The 24,656-nt window shown below is 38.1% G+C and overlaps 1 protein-coding gene across 11 annotated transcripts in view; it reads right to left on the bottom strand.

The window, feature by feature from the left end:
* The window catches only part of SYNE1 (spectrin repeat containing nuclear envelope protein 1), a 551,459-nt gene that overhangs the window by 294,088 nt on the left and 232,715 nt on the right, over window positions 1–24,656 (bottom strand). For all 11 annotated transcript variants that reach the window (XM_089332568.1, XM_070073379.2, XM_070073388.2 and 8 more), the window contains 13 exons: window positions 23,925–24,059; window positions 21,496–21,654; window positions 21,116–21,324; window positions 20,465–20,573; window positions 18,370–18,534; window positions 15,241–15,408; window positions 13,380–13,550; window positions 12,463–12,603; window positions 8,396–8,556; window positions 6,333–6,483; window positions 2,903–3,130; window positions 2,422–2,520; window positions 182–369 (listed from right to left, as the gene is read on the bottom strand). In XM_089332568.1, coding sequence (XP_089188694.1) covers window positions 182–369; window positions 2,422–2,520; window positions 2,903–3,130; window positions 6,333–6,483; window positions 8,396–8,556; window positions 12,463–12,603; window positions 13,380–13,550; window positions 15,241–15,408; window positions 18,370–18,534; window positions 20,465–20,573; window positions 21,116–21,324; window positions 21,496–21,654; window positions 23,925–24,059 — 2,084 coding nt within the window. The remainder of the gene's footprint in view (window positions 1–181; window positions 370–2,421; window positions 2,521–2,902; window positions 3,131–6,332; window positions 6,484–8,395; window positions 8,557–12,462; window positions 12,604–13,379; window positions 13,551–15,240; window positions 15,409–18,369; window positions 18,535–20,464; window positions 20,574–21,115; window positions 21,325–21,495; window positions 21,655–23,924; window positions 24,060–24,656) is intronic.

The following is a 24,656-nucleotide window of genomic DNA, read 5'->3' as shown; positions in this document are numbered from 1 at the left end:
CGTACACAACCTCTGCACCCTCAGAGGTCTTCAGCTGGTATGTAGAGGTCGATCGCATCCCATAATACACACATGAATTTATGTATTTTACAACGGGGGTGACTATTCCCCATCTCTTAAAGGATAGTAGCCCAGAACTTCCTACCTCCTAGGGAAAGTATCAAGAGAAAACACGGCTTACCTCTGCCAGTGGGCCAGCAGGCTCCCCAGCACGGCCTGTCTCTCTTTAGCCTTACTCAGCGTCTCTTCATACCGCTGCTGCAGATCCATGGCGTCCTGCATGCAGGATTCTCCGCTTTTCACCTTGCGGGCACTGGCAGAGAAAGCAGTCACGGTGCTGCTCAGGGACTCCAGGCCCTGGCAGAGGTCCTAAGGAGAGGGCAAAAGGAACATAGTAGCCCGTGCATGCTCTCAAACCCTACACAGACTTCCTATCTCTTATATACATATCCATGAGAAAATTGAACTTATAACAGGCCCAGAGATCACAGTAACTAAAAATAGAAACCGTAACAATGCTGCAATGAACGTCATTTAAATTTTACGAGTGGGTTCTTTCTGGACTCTCATTTTATCCTTTTAGGCCATGAGTGTGGGTAACTGGAAGTGTGAAGGGACTGTTGGACAGCAAATGCACAGGATTGAACAGGACACAGGATTATTTTGAAACCCATCATCAAAAACTATTTCCCCTCTGTTGTCATAAATGCCGGTGGTATCAAAATTAAAAAATGCTCTGTCCCAGATTTGAAGTAAGCTACAGAGAAAGTGAGGACAAAGCTACTTTCTCTCATGCTCCTCTGTCTCAGCGTCAGCCCAGGTTCTTCCAGGTCTGGCCCAGCCCTACCTCCGGCTTTCTGGTCCTCGCTGGGCGGTGCTCTGGAGAGGTTTCCCACAAGGAGAGCAACTTGCTGTGTACCTGAGTAGTTCCAGCTCTCCCTCAACAATTCTGGTATCTTGTGAACATTCCTATTCCTTTCACATAAAATTTGTATTTAAAGAATGCTATTCTTAATTGAAAAGCTGCTTGCAACTTAGTACTTCTATGGAAACATAGAGGAAAGGTTAACACCCAAAATAGCTGTTGCTGGGCTTCGAATAATCCCCAGATGCCTCTGAGTGGGGTGGGGCGGGGCAGGGCAGGGCAGGGCTGGGCTGTCCATTGCATGGACAGACTGCCTTCCTGAAATATGCAATTGTCTGCAGAGACAGAAGAAAGGCACATTCTGTCATCACACCCATTTTACAGATAGGACAATCAAGATGGAGAAAAGTAACTTATGTTAGGAAATCTAAGTATTAGAAAAAATAGAATGGTATTCTCTGGGATTGCATTATTAACCTATTAAAATAGCCATTCAGATTGATCTTTTCCTATTTTTCCTCAAATTTTTCAAAGGAACATGTGACACACAGATATACCATCATCATGAACACTCAAATGATAAAAATTCCACCCCCCTTTCCGGATGTGCCTGTCTCAGCTCCCTGCTTTGCATCACTTAGCACCTTTCTTGCATGTATGTACAGCATCCCTACTAGGGATAGCATCCGTATTTGTGCTTATTAATTTACACGTTTCCCTTTAGAATTTCCTCGTGAATGAATCTCTTTCTCAGCATTGTTCCCCAGGCCTGCCTAAATCCTCAGTGGCCTCGCACAAGATTCTCAGTGATCATTGTAGAGCTTGGACCACAAAAGCCAGCACTGGAAACAGATCTGTGAGGACACAGCCCTTTCACATCTCAGTGCAGTGGGCTGACACCTACTCTGCACACACAATTCTTCCTGCACATTGAATTTTAAACATGCTAGCAAGTGGTTAAAGTGTTTATCAAAGCTATATTCTCAAAATATTGTGTTCTAATTAAAACGGAAATATTTTTATAAGTTTTTTTTTTTAAACATGGGTGGCTTTAATTTCAAGATTTATTTATTTGAAATGGACAGTGAGAGAGAGTGAAAGAGAGAGATCTCCTAGGTACTGGTTCACTCACAGAAATGCTCACAATGGCTGGGGCTGGACAGGCCAAGGCTAGGAGCTGGGAACTCAATCCAGGTGGAAGGGTCCCAACACGGGAGCCATCACCTGCTGCCTGCTAGTGCACACGCGAATGGGAAACTGGAATTGGTAGAAGGGCCAAGAGTCAATCTCAAGCACTCCAATAACAGGGATGTGGACACTTAACTACTATGCTAACTGCCCACCCTACAAAATATATTTTAAATGAACCCCCCTTTCACATACATTTTTAATGAGAATTTATTTGTATATTTACACCTCTTTTATGAAGTATGTTTGATCTATATGTTTTAACATGAAAATCTTTCCAATTTTAATTCTCATAAAATATTTACTCTGTTTTCTTTTCAAGTAGGAGTTATCCAATTTTGAGCTGAAATGTTGAAGCATATTCTTACCATATGTTCTTGGAGTACTTTATATGTTTCTGTAGCTGAAGAACATATTTTAATTGGATCAGCCAGTTTATCTTCAAATTCAGACACAGACTGCTGGATCTAAAACATTGGTGAAATACAAAAATATTGTTGACAAAAATATACAGCAAGGCTAAGAAGGTGGTGGAGAAAAAAGTATACCAACATTTTATGGTTAACATTCAATGTGATGACAAAATTCACCTAAAAATATCTAAAATCAATAGGTTTTATTATTTGAATTGGAAAATTAAGGCTTCAGGACCATTTGCATGCAATGTGTAAGCCTTACACTTCCCTACAAAGGGTACCATACAAATGCCTATAACTTTAAAAATTATGGACGACCTGGTAGACGATTGGTAAGTGTATCCTTTGCTTACTCCACTACTTGTGCAGGATTTATTACATTTAAAAGGCAAGGCGAAATATGTAACTGAAGAAATCAGGGACCGATTCTTACCTTGCTAAGGTTCTCCTCAAACTTTTGCTGCTGAGATAAGTGCCCCAGAATGGTTCCTTCGAGACACTGTGCATGCTCGCGGAGTTCTTCCCAGTATCTTCTTAGTTGTGTCAACTTGGCTTTGATTCGAGCAGACTCTCCGGTGGTAATAAATTGAGCAAAAGACTGAACTTCTTCTTCTAATCCTGCAATACTGCTGAGCTTACTTTCTATTTCTTGAATAATGACCTATTTAAAACAAGAAAAACTGAATGTAGGCTGAGTAAGATCGCCTTCTTGAAATGACATAATTATCTGCAGAGACAGGAAAGCGAGGAAAACCTCCTTAACTGACTTTTCAACATACTTGGTTGGTTAGAGTACAACTGTGAAGCAACTCTGTTTCCTGACCTCGCTGGGAGGTCTACAAATACTACCCAGCAGGGTTGGGCTCTCTGGCTAGAGACTAATGAGAAGCAGCTACTTCTGCTTGCAGTAAGTGACTCTTAACAGTATCTCCTAAGGTGCAGAGAGCCGCCTACTCTTCCAACCAAGCATTTGCATTGACTGATCTGGGAGGCAGTGTGTTCTAGCAACTGGTGGGAATGCTAACATTTACATTCATGTAACTTCTCTGAAATGTAGCTGCTATCTCATATTTTACCAAGCTAGAAGGTTTCCTGGCTGCATCCCTATTTAAAACAAGTCTTTTCAAATTTATCGTCCATTCTCTATGTTTATAGTTTCCAAATTTAGAATGTATTTGGGCTTTCTGGTTTCACCTGCAGAGATCAGATCCATCAAGTCTAAGGAGGCACCCAAGATTTTGATTTCTAGCAGATTCCCAGAGAAGCTGATACTACAGAGTCAAGGACTCCTCTGCTCCATCCACTCACTTGCTCTCTACAGGAAGGAGCCAGAACCCTGTAATTTTAATCTGAGGCACAGATGACATGGCATATGTTAGCATATGCCTGAGAAGTGCCAACAACCCCTGAAGGATGCATGTGTATGGAAGTGGGTGTGTGTCTCTCAAACACAGAGGCTTATTTGTGTATAAGAAAATCAAAGTTATTTGAGAAAAAGAGCGAAATCATTCCATCAAAATAGTGCCAAGAATTTTGACAAATTTCAATTTCAAATAATTTAAATGAAAACTCATGTTATGCTAGGAAAAAATAAATTAGTGATTTCTGTCTATATGGGATTCATGAATAACAGAGTAAGTTTCAGGTATACATTGCTCTCTTGTCTATTTTTTCATATGTGTGAAACAGTGGGATAGCAGATATTTGTTGTTTAATGACAAACCATGTCTTGATTAATAGAGTTCCTTTCTCTGTTTTAAAGTCTTTTTTAAGAAAAATATTACCCATAAATTTATCATATCTCAGAGTGTCTCCTATACTCTGATAATTGTTTTCTGTGCTTATATGGTGAAATAATCTTAAAGTTTTAGTTACTAGAGTAATACAATTTCATCAAGATGTTCACAAATACAATTTCATGGTTGAACTGTGGCTAAAAAAAATTCCACTCAAGAGAAGATGGGCAGTGATGGGCATTGTTTATCAATGATTAATTAGAAATACGGAACCAGTTACTTGGAAGAACATGTAACAATGAATAAACACTAACCTTGGGTAACTGTCATCAAAACAGTACAAATGCTTCAAAAATTTTAATTGTGAGATTAAAGTGAGAACACTATGGAAGTACTACTATATTTTTAATATTTTCTCTAACATAGCTTTCTGTTGGACATAGAACATGAGTCTAGCCAGCTAACCTCCACAGAATAGTCATTTCCATCTTTCCTTTCTTCTAACAGATGTTTTTTCTTTGTTATTTATGCTTATGTAATATATTTTTAGATAATTTCAAATGGCATACTGGACATAATAAAATGTAGTAGTTTTCTAGTCTGATGGCATGGAAATCCACAATTGAATATTTATATATGTTAAAATAAAGGGTGTAATTTTTTTTTACTCTGAAGAATAACAATGAGATGACATTGGATTATGGATGTATTTCAGAAGACCCAGAACAAGGGTTAAAATAGCAGTAAATGGATCACAGGAAGAATATAAAAGTTAAAAAATATATGTTCATTTTGAAAGGGGAAATATTTAAGAACAAACTACTCAAATATGCTATTCTTTTTTTTTTCTGAGAATTTGGGGGAAATGCTTGGATGTCTACTTTGAACAATTTTAAAGATTAAAATTATTTCATGAATATTCTTTGATGGTTTGGCATGTATTTTTCCTAACATACCATGGAAAGTAGGGCAGACTGTGTGTACCACATCTTGAGTATCTGTACATGCAAGGCAAGAAGGATCTGTATGGCTGTAATCTTAGCTCCACAACATTGCAACCCCCAAGCCCCTGCCTCCATGGTCATGGCTTGTTTGAGTCATCATGTGAAATGTTCCCTCACCTTGGTATTTATTTTATGCTATATGATGAACAAAATGGCAGAGGGCTTTCCTGTTCCCACCCCTCCCTTCTCTCCCACCACCAAAAAAAAAAAAAAAAAAAAAAAAAAGAGGGAAGAAAGAGCTGATAAAGAAGTGGCTGAATCTTGAAAATGTGTCATGTAAAATTACATAAAAAAAAGAGAAAGAGACCACTCCAAGCTTCTTTCTCTCAGTCCATTTTTCCTTAAACTGCTTGATAAGTGGACGATGACAATCTAAACACATGGTTATTTTAGATCTTGGAGACCTAAAGTTTCAGAGCATCTGTTCATGTCCCAAGGTCATTAACAAAAACATTGCAGGGGGTGGGGGATCTTTTTTTTTTTTTTTCTGCCAACAGCCATTTGGATATTTATAATATCTTCGAGTTACACAAAATTATCAATTTACGAATTAGCCTGCTACAGATTTATTGAATTTCAAATCTCACCTGTAGTTCCCTTGGCAAGGCCAGACCAAATGATTTTACCAGCTATAAGACATGCAGGCTGAATGCTCCCCACCCCTGCAGTGTCTGACACTTTACCTAAATAAAGTGAACTTTGTGAGCTCCCCCTTGTGGTTCATGAAGGAAACACCACTCATACGTGAGCTAGACATCTGAGATGACTCTCAGAGGACAAATGCATTCCAGACTGTAACAATGAATCAACAGAGCACCTCATTGAAGGTTAATTCAAAATCAAGGAAAAGAATAGTGTAACCATAAAAATATTTTAATGATATCGCACACAATAATGGCTTCAGATGCATAAGTCAGACAATATTAATACATAATTCCATCTATAAAGTATTACTCATTGTATCAATGAAGACCTCTTAGCTGGTATTTTCTGTGAATTTTAATGGGATCACATAGCAATGAAAGATTGATCCTGGGACCACGTAGTTGTTGATGAAATAAATTTAAGAAAGGAGTTCTAACAGCTAGGCATAGATCAGAAATGTAACATGGGAGCAGGTCACCTTAATTTGGCTGATTTGCATGTCCATGGCAGATGACGAAGTTTCCAAGGCATTGAGCTCATTTTCTTTCTCAGTGATCCAGATGGACAGGGTCTCAAAATTACTGCCAAAATGATCCCACTTGTTTTTCACCATTTCCATGGTTTTAATACTAAAATTAACCAAATTAAGTAAATAAAATGCAGCATTTTAATATAGAATAACAACAGATTTTCCTTTAAGTCATCAGGTGACATGATAGTGAAGACATTTTACCATTTATAAGTTGAAACTATGTTAATGAAAAATAATTTACATTTGATCTTAGTAGTATGTCAGGCCTTGAGTCTTTTATTTACCTCTGAGAATAAACTTTAACAAGGCAACACCTATGCTATGATAGAAATGGAACCACAAATTTGAACAAAGTATTATTGGGTACAAAGGGGAATTGCCTCCAAGAGAAATCTAATTTTGTTTGGGCCAGTAGTTGCCAGGACTAATCTTAATGAACTATACCAGAGTAGATTCCAGTGCACGGAGTTTTATAAGTGTACAATTTTCATGGACACATTCCTCTTGCCCATAAAGGAGAGACACTGTCAGGATGCTTTATACTGAAATATATATTTATACATGTGTCTTTGTAATCTGAATCCCATACCATCAGGCAGAAATTGTGTCCATCATTAGTGTTAGGACTGCAATTTATAATCTAAAATGATTTCAACTATTCTTATATCCACAGATGTCCTACTGTCCTGATTCCAAAAGACTTTTAAAAACTCTTGAGCATGAGCACCCTGTTTTTAGACACTTAGGCTTATCTATAACATATGTAGTGAACAATATCAGCTACAGACTCCCTGTTTGTGTTATCTATGCAGACATAACTAGTTGAATATGGCTTTCAGTTTAGAAAAAGACTGAGTACCTAATGGTATAATGTTGAACTGATAAGTCTTTCTTTGGGTTAAAATAAAAAGGCCAAAGAATATCCCTGTTTACCAAAAGGCACTTGAAAACATCAAGCAAAATTGAATGGTATCATTGATTGTCAGATTAAATAGTATTGTAGTCACAAATCTATGCCCTTTTTTATACAAAGTAACAAATAGATATTCTTAATAGGAGATTCCTTTATAATAAATTTTAAGTTTTACTTATAATAAATTTACTTTATAATAAATTCTAAGTTTTACTATTTCCATGATACAATTATTTACTATAAAGTCCTCCAAATTTCAAATCTTAATTTGCTTATAGCAAAACAGTTATCAAATTTTAAAGCTGAGGCAAATGGAAAATGTTAATTTCAAGGTGTTAACAGTATAAAATTTTTGAGATGATTGGCCGTAACTGACGTCCTGTTTCTCAGGAATACAGTGCTATGTGTCACTGAACTTTTTACCAAAGGACCTTCAAACAGAAATGCCTAACTGTATTTTGAAAAATATTGGCCATATCCCATTATGTCTATCTCCTCCAAACTTTTTGTATATATTGTATATATTACAGGATGCCAATAGGCCAAATTGTTTTTTTTTTCTTAAACAAACATAAAATGCTTAAGAATTAAAGAGATTATTCAAAGTAACTTCTGGAAATAGCATATGAGTCAGTGACAATTTGAATATCTAGCGCCTGTGAACAAGCTCCCTGAGCCTCCCCAAACTGGAGACAAATGATCTATAAGGGATGCGTTTAGACCTAGAATTTAAACGAACAAAATTTCTCCACTTCCCTCTAACTGGTGACACCAGAATGATATGGTAGAAGAATTATATGAAATATTGGTTCTTTTTTTCCCTCTACAATGTACAAAGGCCACAGAGTTGAATAGATATGGCTTTCTAATGGACATAACCCACTAAGGTGCAGAAGCCACATCGTGTTTGTTTACTCTGGTATAGGTAGTGGTTCCTGTATTGATGACATTTCTTCTGAATTGTGAGCTGCTTTCTCCAACATGCTGAAATACACAGACACTTAGGATTGTAAGACTGTTTCGATTACAAGATACAGGAAAGACTGCATTAAGCTTTAGCTCAGAGAAGAAAGTTTAGGACTTGTCGAGCACGTACTCTTCTTCAAGTGTGTCTTCTAATTTTTTGACTTGCTCTTTGACTGACTTAGCCTGCTGTTGCAGCAGCTGCTTGTTCTTGGGCCCCAGTGGTATCTCCGAGGCTTCCTTTACAAGGTTCTCAGCCTGGACTGCGATATTTTCTGTCCGTTTAGAAAACTCCTAGAAAAAAATATAATTGTTAGATGAGAGCAGTTTTATTTAGCTTAGCTCTGCCCTCTGCACGTGCAGGTGTTCCTTGTTATCTGTGAGGAATTGCTTCCAGAATCCCTTGTGGGTGACAAAATCTATGGATGCCAAGTCCCTTATACAAAACGGTGTAGTATTTGCCTATTAACCTGTGTATATCCTATTTTATACTTTATCTCTACTTTACTTATAAATACAATGCAAAGATGATATAAATATTTTCCTATATTGTTTAGGGGATATTAAGAAAAAAGCCTACATGTTCAGTACAGATTCATTTTTCAACAATGTTTTAGATCCACAGTTGGTTGAATTTATGGATGTACAACATGGAGATATACAGGGCCAACTGTGCTGCATATTCTCTCCCAGAAGAGATGGGTGGATAGATGGATTCATGAATATATGCACCTATATTGCTCTTAACAATAAAACTTATTTTCCTATGGCCAAAATAGACATAAAAACTTTCTCAGTTTACAAACATAATCAACTATTACTTTTCATAGCCACCCACGAATCCTCACAAAATACTCTCTCCATTATATCCTGGTTTTGGTTTACTGTTTAGAATTATAAGCTACAATATAATTATTAAATTGTCTATAAATAATTACTATAGGCCAGTTCATGAAATAATAGTGATTGATTTTTCAATCATGGAAATAAATTTCTAAGCCAATGAAGAGAAATATTTGTTTATTTAGTTGAATAATATCTTACACAACACACAATATCAGTAATCTCCACTATAAATATTTTGTTAAATTGTTCTCTGGAAGATTATATTATCTGATCTTAATGCCATTAAACCTTGCTTACTACCTGTGCATACACAACATGATAGAAAGAAAGATTGAACTTTAACCAGTCAAGCCTGGTCTAGAATTCTGGATCTGCCAATCATGATTTGTTTGTTGTTGGCGAATTGTTTGCAGCTCTTTCATGTGAAGTGGAGACAGGAATGCTTTTCATGGGAGGTAAGCATTTTTAAATGCCTAACCCTTTGGCAGTTACCATTTATCATTTTATATCTTATAAATAAAAATGAGGACTAAATGGTTTATTAAATCTACATACTGATATTTCATAAACTATTTTAAATAAATATTAATGTTTAAAACTTATTTGAAGTAAGTCTATTTCTATAGACTATGTTAATTCAAATGTTAAAATAGATGAGGCACTGGTAAACTTCAGGTGCTGTCTAAATTTTGTTAGGTAAATACATTAAATACTGAAAGCTAAAGGTAAACTCAAGGATAATATTGAGTGAAAAAATTTAAACTTTGTGTCTCATTTCTTCTCATGTAAGAGAATCTCACAGATCTAAATTTTGGTCCTCAGTGCCACGAAGAAATCCAATGTAAATATTAGTAAAAAAGCTTCTCTCTCAGAGCATCTCTGGGAGTTATTACATAATCAATACTAGTCATACGGTCATTAATACTGCTTTGGCTTGAAAGTCTTAAACTCATGGAAATAAAATATCAGTGTCATTTTGGAGAAACAACCTGCAATTTGAGAAAATAAAAATGAGTAAGTATAGCTTCCTTCTGGTAAGATTTATAGTGTCCTAAAATATGATGCTTGCTAGTATCACAACACTAAATTCTGTGGTTAAAAAGATCCACTATATAGGCTGGTGACGTGGCTCACTAGGCTAATTCTCCACCTGCGGCGCCGGCACCCCAGGTTCCAGTCCCAGTTGCTCCTCTTCTATTCCAGCTCTCTGCTGTGGCCCAGGAAGGCAGTGGAGGATGGCCCAAGTGCTTGGGCCCTGTACCCGCATGGGAGACCAGGAGAAGCACCTGGCTCCTGGCTTTGGATCAGCGTGGTGTGCCAGCCGCAGCGGCCATTTGGGGGGTGAACCAACGGAAAGGAAGACCTTTCTCTCTCTCTCTCTCACTGTCTAACTCTGCCTGTCAAAAAAAAAAAAAAAAAAAAAAAAAAAAGGATCCACTATATCTATGTATGATTTTATAGTCCCTGCAGATTCAACTGTGAGGGCCATGAATCCCAGAATAATCTCTCAGAATCCCATGAGGATCAGAAGCATAAGATAAAGTCTTCTTCCCCTTTGTATTTTCCCGATTGCAAGAAAAAACACAGAGAAATCAATGCTTGAATATGCTTATATACATTCAAACTTAGAGCCTCTTATGTGAGCTGTTAGGTGAAAGCACCATGTAGAGGAATCCCAAGAGCAGAATGCTGTTGATAGAAACAAAATTAAACAAAATAGAACATTGTGAGGTCTTATCCCTAAATCTGAAGAAGACATATCAGTGGTAGCACAATGTATCAGGAAAGAATTGATCTGGAGTTGAGTCTAGGGTCTTTCACTGCTGAGTGAGTTGTATCCCACAACTCTGTGAATTTTATTTCCTCAGGAAAGTCACGTTTTGTGGGAGGAGAGAAAACACGATCCCACTGTTGGATGCCTTACCACGCCCTTGCACACAAGGGACAAAGAAGTCACTCACATTGTCAACTGCAATGAAGGCTGTAATAACAATGCAGAGTAAGCAAAGAAGCAGAGCAACTGTTATGGATGATATCTGCCCGTGTGGCAGTGTAGAACCCAGTAAAGCCGCTCAGCTTTTTAACAAAAATCCAATATAGGAGCCAGCTTCACCACTTAGAAATTTGGAGACCAGGACAAGTTCATCAGTAAGCTTGTGCCTTCTTAGACCTCACTGATAAAAGAGGATTAATATTCATACCTTCTTCTTGGTATTGTTTTGAGGATTAAAGAAGGTGATAGAAGATGATAGACATGAGGATATAGAACATATTTAATAAATGTTTGCTCAGATCATCAAACCAATCTCAAAGCATGGAAGATCATCAGAAAGGCAGAATGTTAATGGTAAGGTTAAAAAGGTTACATTTGTTTTATTTACAGGCAGTTAAACTGATCCAGAGAAATAAGTACAGTCACAAGGTGTCAGACAACCTGGATGGAACCTGAATGAATTTACATGCAAAATCCACATGTAGATTAACCCAATGAATGTCTTTGAGGTTATAAAGACTCCTGTCATGCTTTAGCACAAAATAATTAAAAACTAGATGCTCATCTTTCCTCATTAACAACCACTCCTTCACGTTCCCTGTCTCACTGTCATGCTAACAACTTCTTGCTTCTTACCTTCTCTATCTAGTTTAGCTGCCCAAGCTTAGTGTGAATGGCATATCTTTGGCATTTGTCTCCAGGGCATCAACTGCAACCCCCCTCCCCTTATTTATACGCATATTAACTAAGGCTCATTTGCAGCACCTTTCTGATTAGGTTCCAGGGTCCCCAGTCCTCACGCTTTCAATCCCTTCTCTACACTTGTCTAGAAATTCAGCTCCAAAAAGCGCAACTCTTTCTGAAACCCTTTAACAGCCGCCGTTCCATGCTGCCATGAGAATTTCTTTTTAGGTCTTATCAGACTACTTGGAATGTGGCCTGGCTTTCCTTGACAAATCTACTTCTTATTCTGCTTTACAACACAGAAGCCCCATATATGGCACTTTTATACCTCATGCTATTTTCCCTCTGAGGAATGTGTGCTCTCTCTGCTTCAAATGCTACTTTTCTGAGTTTCATCTGACCTCCAAGATTATTTAAAAGTATCTTTCCCTCCAGATTTTTAAAACTATACACACATATTAGGGAACTAATCATTTTCCACTTTATGAAAACATCACTTTCTCTCTTGATGGTTAAGTGCACCTGATGATTTCATTCCCTGGAGTATTGAAATAGTAGATTATCAACACATAAGTATTGATTAAATGAATAATAGCAACAGTAATAATGGAGAGAAATAAGTGATATTTTTTTCTGAATAATGAGTACCGAGGGACTGTATGGTCTTACTAATATACCTTCGTCTGCTCCAGTTCTGAAGATAAGCTTTCCAAACTGCTAAAACTCAAGAAGCGTTCATGACTGGAACCTGTTTGGAAAAGGTATCGGACCACTGTCTCTTTGTTTGTTTCAAACCGTTCCCACTTTCTTAATGTGACCTAAATATGGAAAAACAAACATGCCAGGTTACAAATTACCAAAATGTGCCACGAAATATTGTCATTTTTTATCCATTTGCTAAGCTGCTAACTTCCAATGAACTCTAGCTCAAATCGCACACAGTCACACTGAATAAAATGATTCCAGTGTCTTAACAATTTCCTTTCTGCACCTCAAGTCTTCATCCATAAAGAGAGGGGACACATGGAACAGATGCATCCTGAGCGCTCCATTAGTTCTGACAATCCTAATATTTTAATTTAGATAAGTGACAAAGGCAGGGAAGCACCCCAACCTCATAACAGAGAGGAGGAAAGGAAAAGGAAAAGGAAGGAGAGGAGAGGATAGAGGAGGGAGGAGCAAGGAGGGAGGGAGGGAGAGAGAGAGGGAGGCAAGAAAATCTAACTTTTATAAGATCACGTGCCCCCCTCACAATGAAACAACAATGTAAGGCGAAGGTGTCGCCGCTGGGCTTCCTGGCAAAGTGAAATGAGTTGGGCCAAGTTTCTGGATTCAGACAAAGCAAATCCTGGCTCTATTCTTGACCACTGTTGTGAGACGTTGGGCAAAGTGCTCAAAGCTTTTTTAGGCATATGCACTTGGACAACATGTTAATTACAGTACTTCCCTTCCAAGGCTGATATGATGATTAAAAGAAATAATTAAAGTACTACAATGCTGGACGTGGGAGGCAAGAACAAACATTTGCTCCTGCGGGTAGCAGGTAGAGCCCTGAAGGCCACCTGCAGAATGGCCCCTGCCCCACAGCTCCAACCTGGATGCGGCGCTCCTGTCTCTCTCTGCTGTGCTCCACGCGGTCCAGGGTGCTCTCCAGCCTCTGCAGCTCCTCCCTGCCGGGGCCCGGCCGGCCACCTTCTCCCTGTTGCGCCTGCGCGATCTGCTGCTGCAGGTCTTTCTTCTTAGCTGAGATCCTCTTGGTCTTTTGCTGGAAGCATTTATTCAACAGATGGATATAAATGTTACTCTCCAACCAGCAAGTCAGGGACATAAACACCCACACACATTGTAGGTACAGAAAGGTACGGATTCATGAAGTATGGGCCTGAACTGTATTGTAAAGTTAACAGTTAAAATGACAATGGTGACTGTATAGGTCAACATGGACATTTTATATAAATATTTTATGTTTTTAATAGTAAGCAACATAAATAATTTGGCGTTAGTGCTTTAATTGTATGCAAATTTGGAGAACAATTAGCATGTTGTGTAATACCTTAGAAAGAATTTGGCAAAGCAATTCATTTGACATGATGCTTTCTGATATATTCTGCCTAAAAACACAAAGTCTCCAGTTATTTTTAACTATGCTATATAATGCTAATATCAAGAGATGGACTTCTTGGATATACTCAAAAGGGTTAATTTACTAAATATTGAGGGAAAGTTATGTTGTAAAGAAAATTTTTTCATTGAGATACAAGGGGACTTCAAAATGCTTGGAAAATGGAATGCAAAGACACTTATTTTGCAAAAAATGTGAAAATCATGTATATGAGGAGTATTTAAAAAGATCATGGAAATACATAATATGAAAAAAACTAAGTATAGATTAAGATTTTTTTGCACCAAAATAATCTTTTACTTTTATCTTCACATGAACATTCAGCCTTTGTATAACCTTCAAGCACAATGGTCCACAAATCTTGAGTGTACAACTGATGAGATTCAACAAGCACACACATGTAAATATGTAACAGTCCAAGAACTATGAGAAGAGTTTTAAAATATTAATATAAACACATGTAATCTTACAATTTTCTAACAAAGTATATGAAACCTGAGAAAATGATTTTGCAATGCTGGAGAACACAAACATTAATGGTTTTGTACACACAGCCTTTTTCTAGTTAAGTAAATCAATAAATCTTAGTGGCTGCCTTACAGTTTCCAGGCAAATTCCATTTCCATTTTATACGTAAAATTAGCTGTCTCTTTGCTATACATACATGAGAAATTTGTCACTGAAATTTTTGATTTGAATCTTATTTCTATTTATACTGAGTTTTCAAAGTAATATTTTCCATGTATACATGTATTTTAATATCTACACCAGGGCTATCAGGGAATAAGTTGATTAAAGTTATTTATTTCAACATAAATACCAGGATTCCTCTACTTCTAGTTCTAATCTTTGGTAAGAGCATGTTCTCCTGAAAGGTCTGGTACTTTAAGTGAGTTATAATTTCCCAAAGTAAAACATATTCAAGGTTGCAAATTGAAGAGAAATATTTTAACATAGTGACAAAAAATAATGGTTTGAACTATAAAGGAATTTGTCCATATTACACCTTCCCTGTTAGGACAAGGACTTTAATAAGTTTCATGCATATTTTCATAGTTAAATTATTTTTCTGCCCATGGTATTCCTTGAACTTTTTGATGTTATAAATAACTCCTCTGGGAATTTGTCTTTCTGGATATCCTAAAATATTTAATACTTACGAGACAGAATAGAATACAAATAGCCAAGTTCTTTTCACCATTCAAGCAGACTCCTTCTGGTCCCTCACTCCTCCAGCCCCCCATCCCAGTGGAGGGACCCATTCCTTATCTCTTGTTTTGTCAGCACCCAATCAACTTTACACGAATGCACTGGAGTATACAGGCTTTGCTACCTGGTGATGAAGAAGCAGCTGCTGCGCTTCAAACAGATTTTCAGTGTCTAAGATCTTCTCGGCTTGTTCTTGGACTTCTTTAGAGCCAGAGATTAAGTCTTCAAGGGAACTTTTGACTATTTCTTTATACTGGACACATTCCCCAAAGTTGCTTAACATCTTTTCAACCTAGATTTTCATGAAGTAAAAAATGTGTATTAATTGCTAATTAGTGAAGTTCATGCAATCATTTTTACTGAGATACCATTGACAAATGCTGTATATGTTTAAGGAATACAATGTGATGCTTTGATAAAGATACACATGTGAAAATTTCCCAAATCAAGCTAAAAAGTCTATCCATTACCTCATTATTTACATTTTTGTGTATAGGTGAGAACACTTAAAATTTATTCTCCTAGCAAATTTCCAGTCTACAACACAGTATTATTACAAATTCCACTATGCTGTTAGACCTCCAAAATTTATTCATCCTGTAGCTTAGAGTTTGTATTCTTTGATCAATACTCTCCTGTTGAAGTTCATGTATTGACTTTTTAGAGTATATTCCAACAAACAGAAGTATGTATCTTTTATTCTTTCACACATTTTAAAGTTGATTTATTATTAAATTACATAGTGATGTGATTACAAGCATTATTTGATATAGTGCATGAGCTCTATTAAATACCCACTTGACCTGGCAATCAAAGCAGGAAACTAAAACTGTATTGTTCCCTACAGCTAAATTATAATCTTATTAAAACCCAATTATAAAAGTGTCTTATAAGAAAGTTGAATCCATACTGTTTAAATAAGGAAAAAAAATGTAGAAACAGAATAGACTATTATTTGTGGGAAATGCATTTCCTATATTTATAACTAGAATGACATAATTTCTAATTTTGAGGTTCTTTTGTGGATTCTGTTTTTTTTTATCATCTTCCTGAATCTTTGGCTTTCTAATTCTGCTTCCTTAGTTTCATCAGTATCTTTTGTTTTCCAAATCCATCTTCCCATCTTCACTAAGATCGGGCTTTTTATATATTGCCATCATTTGTCTCCCCCAGAAGACTCCTGGTTTCTCTTCTCACACCCTTTCCCTTTGATCCTCTTCTGGTCTGAGTTGGCTCAAGGTAATGTGTGTCATGCTCATCTCTAAAGAAGCAGCAATAAGACCTGTGAAACCACACACTCCAGATCTTAGAAGTGGTGTGAATCTACCCACAGTCTCTTTCTCTTGACAGGGGACAATTGTAAACACATTACGATCTGCATTAATTTAAATATTAAATGGATACTGATTGAAAGAAATGATTGAATGTGCCAAACATATGTTTTTATAAAAGCTTATCCATAAACATGTTTTTTCTTATTCCTTTATTTTTGCTTTCATTTTTTGATTAAGCCGCAAAAAATGGTACTGATATTATACAGAATTTTAAGGTAGACAAACATGCCAAGAATTAATGTTTAATTGTGTATTATAGGAAATGTAAAAGATACTGTTAAATTTTCACTTAAAATGTAATAAGAACAATTAAGTTTGACCATTGCTGTGAGAGGTAATCAAAATATTGAAATAGCTTATATTCCATAATTGGATTAAAATCCTAAGTAGTCTGAAATACTTTTGGCATATAAAGCAGATCTGCATGGATTAAAGTCATCAAATGTTAATAGAAAAATTGTTACATTAGGGACATCAATAGAGAATTCCAGATCTTCAGAATCAGAAAGCTTTATGTGCCTTTTATAGTAATCTAATGGGCTATTTTTCCGAGCACGTTTATACTTGAACAAATCCAAGAAATATTGGCAAATATATATTCTACTTTACATTTTGATATTATCTTTCCATGCACAAATTACGCAACAGCCCAGTCAATAAAACTCTTCTTGCAGAGGGGAAAAAGTCTCTACTAGAAATGAGAGAGATGGCTTGTATATTTTAGTCTAAAAAGGAATATAAACAAACATTGAAATGCTATCAAAAAATTTAATGTGGGGAGGTCATAGCTAAAAGAGAAGCTTATTGTCCTATTGACCGAATGTTGACTATTTTATAATCATCAGCTGTGAGTTACTGGACATTCACTGAGTTCAGGCACAGAACTCAGCACTTTACAGACTTTATTACGTTCAATCCTTGCTACTGCCTTCTAGGGTGAATAATTTTTTGACAGAGTTAGAGAGAGAGAGACAGAGAGAAAGGTCTTCCTTCCATTGGCTCACTCCCCAAATGGCCACCATGGCCAGAGCTGTGCTGATCTGAAGCCAGGAGCCAGGTGCTTCCTCCTGGTCTCCCATGTGGGTGCAGGGGCCCAAGCATCCGAGCCATCCTCCACTGCCTTCCCGGGCCACAGCAGAGAGCTGGATTGGAAGAGGGGCAGCCGGGACTACAACCCTGCACCCACATGGGATGCCAGCGCTGCAGGCGGAGGATTAACCAAGTAAGCCACAGTGCTGGCCCCAGGGTCAATAATTTCAATCCTGTTTTAGAAGTAAGGAACAAGGAGTGGGGGATATTGAGTAATAAGCTCAAGACTACCTAGGGAAGCAGGATATCAAATTGAATCTCTAATCCGGAGTTTGACTTTCAAGTCTTTTTCTTAACCTCTGTGCTCTTATATGATTGTGAAATAATAATGTTTCTAGTATGAGTGAAAAAGCATGGGCTTGGTAAGCTTTGAACTTTTTTTTTCTTTTTTTTAACTTTTATTTAACTTTTTTTAACTTTTATTTAATGAATATAAATTTCCAAAGTACGACTTATGGATTACAATGGCTTCCCCCCATACCGTCCCTCCCACCCACAACCCTCCCCTTTCCCACTCCCTCTCCCCTTCCATTCACATCAAGATTCATTTTCGATTATCTTAATATACAGAAGATCAGCTTAGCGTACATTAAGTAAGGATTTCAACAGTAAGCTTTGAACTTTTAATGTAGGCCATTAACCTGAACTAACATATCCAATAATGGCACAGACCATAACTGAAACACTCATCTTTTCCAGCAATGGTGAAGCACCGTGACTATTCTGTATCATCTGAACTTTCTCTATGGGATTAGTTGCTACAGTGTAACCAGACAACGTTCCAGGTCCCTCATGCAGAACCGTTCCTTTAGGGTTAGTAAAGGACATACCTCTGACAGTAAGGAACCCAGAGCCTTGAAAGAACTAGATAATTTTGCCAGCTCATCCCCTTGCTTTTGGGCTTCTTTCTCAGAGGAAACCTCAGTCAGAATTTTAAGTCTGGATTTCAGCCAGCCAAGAGTCTCTCCTCTTTTGGTAACGCCACTTCGAACCTCCTGAAATTAAAACAAACAAACACAAAAAAACACTTTTGATGAGCAAAGTGCCATCGTGGAGCCTAACATTCCAGCAAGAAAGGACTCAATCCAAGAAGATTTGTAAGGTGGAAGGAGGGCCAGCGCCGCGGCTCACTAGGCTAATCCTCCACCTAGCAGTGCTGGCACTCCGGGTTCTAGTCCCGGTCAGGGCGCCGAATTCTGTTCCGGTTGCCCCTCTTCCAGGCCAGCTCTCTGCTGTGGCCCAGGAGTGCAGTGGAGGATGGCCCAACTGCTTGGGCCCTACACCCCATGGGAGACCAGGAGAAGCACCTGGCTCCTGCCATCCGATCAGCGCGATGCGCCGGCCACGGTGGCCATTGGAGGGTGAACCAACGGCAAAAGGAAGACCTTTCTCTCTGTCTCTCTCTCTCACTGTCCACTCTGCCTGTCAAGGAAAAAAAAAAAAGGTGGAAGGAGGAGAGCCAGGAATTCTTTCACCAAAACAGTGTCTCCTTATGTTACATATTGTACATGTCTTTCACAAAAGTCTACAATTACTCAAGAGAAATCTCCAATGCCAATACCCAATGTGTAAAATTAATAGTTTACAAATAATTTTCATGATTAGATTGGTTAGATATTTATAGACATTTCTTTAACCATGACAAAGGAGCTACTAAACACATGGAAGAAGAATATGAGGTACCAAAATTGGGAAGTATAACATAGATATACTTTGTCATATCACTTTCTATGAGCTGGAAGAAATAGTAATTTTAGAAAAAGAGAATGATAATCCTTTTTCAGCCAGCTGATTTCTATTACTAAAAAGTCCACTTGTTGAATATTGCTATGCATGCTCTAAAGATCTGCTTTAACTTCATCAAGTTACATTTTTGGCCTTATTTTTGCTAACTTTTAGAAGTCAACGCCCAAGTTAGATGCATAAATAGGAATCCCAGTTCTAGTCCAGGAAGGGAGGATTCGCAGCAGCCAAAACAATGCTGTGAAGATTTTGGGGCTTTGGCTTGTGAGGGAGAGGTGACTAGTGCAACCTGTGCTCCCTCTACCAGCCTGTTCCAAGGTTTTTGCAGGACAAATGCATACAAGCCAGAAAATTCTAGGATCCAGAAGTAAGTGATCTTTTCATTCCAAATAGCTTTTTTGTTTTTGTTTTATTTTGTTTTTACTATAACAACCACCAGTGGAAAATACAGCTCCTTCCATATACATACTATGACATTGAGTACCTCTTGCATTTGAAGGGATTCCATGATATAATTTAAAATAATGGACCTCACATGACAGAAACAGGAAGGAAATATCCTTAACAACAGCCAGTTGATTTGCAAGGGTTAAAAAATGCTGAAAGCAAAAAAAATTTTAAATGCTAAAAATAGCCTACGTCTACAAAATGAAGAGCTAAGATGAGAGGAAGAGGAATTGCTGGAACAATTCCCAGAAGTCAAGCAGTATTCAGGCCTGAGGCTCTGTCATCTTGGCTGGGAAGTGAAATTAAACAATTCACCCTGAACATGACATAAAATGGATGCTTAGAGACTTTGCTCAATTCTAAGTTTTCTAGGGCCTTGCTTTTGCATGGTGGAAAATATATTCTATAAAAGCATGCAGTGTTCTTGTTTACCATGACTATTTTCCGCTCTCTGCTGTGTTATCCACCCATGCATGCAATTTTCCACTCAGGGCTCCCCATTAGCTCGAGATCCATTGGAATCACCACCCAGAGGGACAGAATCTCAATGTTCCCAAAGATTCAATAGAATAAAACCCTATATAGCTCTTCACAATAATACAAGATTTATTTTAAAGAAAATTTTCAAGGACTCAATTTTTTTTCTAGAAAGAAACAAAAAGAACAATTAGGTTGTTTAACTTAAAAAAAAATTACTGGACAATTTCCTCTGCTGAACAGTGGACTTGGACTTACGTCAACAACATACGTGACCTCTGCATGGTTGGCAGCATGGATGGCCTCATCTTTGATCCCTTTTAACTGCATTTCCTTGGCAGATATCCAAGATGAGAACTCAGAAAATCTAAAGTAACACAGGCATTTTCTTATTAGAGGGAGGACATAGTAGAATGGGAATATGTTTCTATTTTGAATTAATTCACAGAAATGGGACAATCAAGCAATTACAAAATTGATTAACAATTTTTTTGGAAACTGTTCACTTAACGTGCTCTCACTTGAACAGATCTTAGCTGAGGACAAAGCTGCATCCTGGGCCATGAGCATCTCCCAGGAAGGGAGCAAGGAGCTGCCTGTCATCTGGCCTTATATGCTCCTACCGCAGGAAGACACTCACCCAAAGAAGCAGACGCCCCTAGAGTGGGGGATGTGAGGAAGTCAGGGAGAAGGGGGTTGATCAATGTTGCCTCTGGGTCATTTGGATACAAAGTATCTCACCCAGATTCTGACTGAAAATTTTTTTTATTAAATGTAGAATTTTCATATAAGAACATGTGATTATTGCGTAAGAGGAAATATACGCTGTTTCTCATTTTGTAATGATGTCTGAACTAATGGAATTATGGTAGACTAGGTCCTTCTGTGAAGACAATCCCAAGACAATACCTGCTTGTGTAGTCCTGCCACTTGTCTGGGTTTTCCATAAGCTTTGCACAGGTGCTGTCGATGGCAGCTCGGAGCTCTTTGAGGGTCGCATGACAGCTTCCAGGTGTTTCCCTAACGGGGTCCCGGACTGGGAGCTTCACACACAGTTCTTCAATGAGCTGCAACCTCTTCTCACAGAGATGATGAGGACCCTTGTCACTGAAGAATATCTAATGAGCAATAAACATTTTTATAATGCCTGTGAGAATCCATCCAATACCTTGACATTTTCATAGAAAATCCAAAGAAAGATTCTCAAGCAGACTATCACTGTAGGGTAATTAAAAGATTTTATCCAATCATATTGTTTAAGTAACAATGTGTACAAGGGAGAGATGTACCCTGTGCTCTTTGATGATCTTTTCACTTCCTTCCTGGGGCACCAGCCTGGTCTCTCGGTCCAGCTCATTCCTGCATTCTTCCACACAGGCTAAAAATCTATTCTTCTCCACATCAATCTTTAGATGAAGCAAATGATAAGGGGCTTCTCCTTGAAGATCCTGCATTCCACAGGAAAATCCAAAATACAGGATAATGTTTCTATGTACATTTCCAATTGAAGTGGCAAAAAACATCCCCTAAAAATATTCTATTTAGGGGCCAATGTGATTTAAATACTGTAGATATACTTAACCTCTCTATACTTTTCCAAGTACTGGGCCTGCAGCAAATCCTTTCCTGCTCCTGTAGGTCAGGTGTTTCTACAGTGATTATTCTATTTGATTCTCACAATGGCCCTGCAAAATATTAATGTCCCTATTTTACAGATTAGGCTACTACAGAGGCTCAGGGGATAACTAGAAAAGCTATGATTTGAACCTAGATCTAAACCATGCACTTATGCCATTTACTTTTTCCCTGCTAGGTGTCCCTGTTCATTTTGGCCACAGCTATGTGAGGTAGGAAGCACTGATACTGTGCCTGCTTCACAAAGGAGGAACATGAGACAATTTTGTAAGTAAAAACAAATCAGGATCAACTGGTGATGGCTGGCCATGCCCTCTTTCCATAGGTCACACACTGAGAAAACAAGCAAGCAATACCCAAACAACACATACATCTTCATGTTCTCTGATATGGGCACACGCTTCATCATTATCCTTAGTTCTTTAATTTATTAGCCAATTTGTATCCTATAGCATTTTAAAAATTACCTAAAAAGAAGATAGAGATGAGGTGGGACTATGAAAAGACAATGAGAGATTATATCCTACAGAGTTTAACATGTATGTGTGTAATGCAACACAACTTCCAATTTTGGTCTCTATTCTAGAACACATGTGTGATGTGCTAAGCCACAAAGACATCTTCATTTCTTTAAGGATCTTCTTTATGAGGAGGCACTTAGGTTTCAACTTAGAAACTTAAAAAACACATTGCATTAACTGCGCTTTTCCTACACAGATGATATTTTAGTGAATATTGCTGAGAATTTAAAAATCTTGAAAGTAACAAACTAATGGAGAGAGTTAGGCTCCAGTCTTTCAAGCCCTGAGACTCCCTGATCTAATACAAAGGAAATACCACCTCACTGCAGCCCCCGTTCACCCACAGCTAGAGTCGCCCTCCAGCTGTTCTCATAGAAGATGGCCTTGCCGGGTCTCAATTACACTGTGGCTGTCTGGAGAATCTGAGGTTGATTCCTCCTCCCCTGGGTCAGGTCTGGTCTCAGCTCCCTCAGCAGACATTCGGGGAAGCCTGAGCCTGAGCGCGCCCCTGGTCCTCCAGTGCATACGCTCCAGTTTTCTCTGATTGCTTTGCCTTCACCATCCTATCCACATTCACATTTTTTTTTCTTTAAAGTTCCAGCTGAGGAACAGGCATTTTAGCACAGGTATTACGATACCTGTGTCCCACATTAAAGTGCCTGGGTTCAATTCCTGCCCCTGGCTCCTGATTCCGGCTTCTACTAAGGTAAGCTCTTGGAGGCAGCAGTAACGGTGCAAATGATTGGGTTCCTAGCTCCCATGAGGGAGACATGGACTGAGTTCTTAGCTCCAGCCCATGACCAGCCCCACCGAACATTTTGGGAGTAAGCAATTGGTGGAAACTTTCTCTGACCACATTTCTCAAAAATTTTTTAAGAAGTCATTGTAACCCATAAGCCGTACTTTGGAAATTTATATTCATTAAATAAAAGTTAAAAAAAATAAATAAAATCATGAGTAATTCCTACATCAAAAAAAAAAAAAGTTGTTGTTCAATACTAATGATTCTATTCACCCATCTCTGATCACCAAGTGAGTTAAACTCTATAAAGCATGGGTGTATTATTTATGATTTTTGACTATTGTTTACAACTAACTATATTCCTATCTATATTCTAACATCTTTGGTGGAGAAGAATTATGCTTTGTTCATTATTGAATCCTAACCAATAAATGTTTTAATTTATAATTTTAGATCATAACTATCTGACCTGGATGGCAAAATATTTAGTCCAAAAACTGTGTGTGTGTAGTTTTGTAATTTTAGTAGTATACCTAGGATGATTTATTCATCTAAAAAGAGTTCACTAAATGTTGCTTAAGTTAAATGTCAAAAAAGAGAAAGAATACTCAAGTAGTGTGACAAAAGTGATGCCACCAAAAAATAAAAACAAAAAGTTCTATCATATTTTATCATTTATTCATGTCCAGTTTTTTTTATAAATCACCGAAGCAGCTATGGCAACTTTCTCTGCATTTCTCATTTCTCTTAGAATCGGACCTTAGCACACTGACGTTCTCTCCACTCATTTAATGCGAGGCACACACTGTGGCTGACTCACCTTCCATTGCTTATGGAGTTTTCTCACAGCTTCCTGCAGCCCCTGCTGCTCCTGCTCGGGGAGGATGTCTGTGAGCTCGTCACAGGCTTTCAGGAAGGCATTGAGCACCCTCTGATCCAGCTGACTGAAGAACTCCTGGCGTGGAGCAGCGAGATGCAGGAGGAGAGTGCGGCAGAAGAAAACGCAGCATTGAACATGATCTCACTCCATATACACACCTGTTAGAGGGCTGCTGCCCTCTACAAAACTTCTGGAAACAACTAGATTTCTTTTGTAGGAATGAACTATAAACAACTATACTTGGAGGTCAGAAACCCTCACGTTTGAAATTTAGTACTTTTTATTCTTCAGAGAGAAATAATCTGCTTTCACATTTGGTAGACTGTACCAAAGCCAAAGGGGATCCTAAATCCTAAGCCTTGATTCCTCAGCGATAGTTTGGGATCCTTTTTGGTAAAGTCGGGAGAGCAAAGGAGAAGCCAGCACGAATCTTCTTGGTGCCTCATTCCCTAACTGCAATGTATTCCAAGCCCTGCTGGTTCATTAGGAGCCATTACAATGTTCACACATGTGCACATGAACACACACCTACGTCCTGACTTGTGTGCCTGCCCCCAATTCCTATGTCTAAGCCTTACTCCAAATACGTTGTATTTGGGGATGTGGGGAATAACCACGTGTAGTTGAAATGGGATGATCATGATGGGACTGATACCCTTGTAAGAAGAGACA

This window comes from Oryctolagus cuniculus, chromosome 5 (genome assembly GCF_051225735.1).
Source record: "Oryctolagus cuniculus isolate XC-2025 breed Fujian yellow rabbit chromosome 5, ASM5122573v1, whole genome shotgun sequence".
NCBI classification, from domain to species: Eukaryota; Metazoa; Chordata; class Mammalia; order Lagomorpha; family Leporidae; genus Oryctolagus; species Oryctolagus cuniculus.
This window is presented reverse-complemented; position numbering and strand designations above follow the sequence as displayed.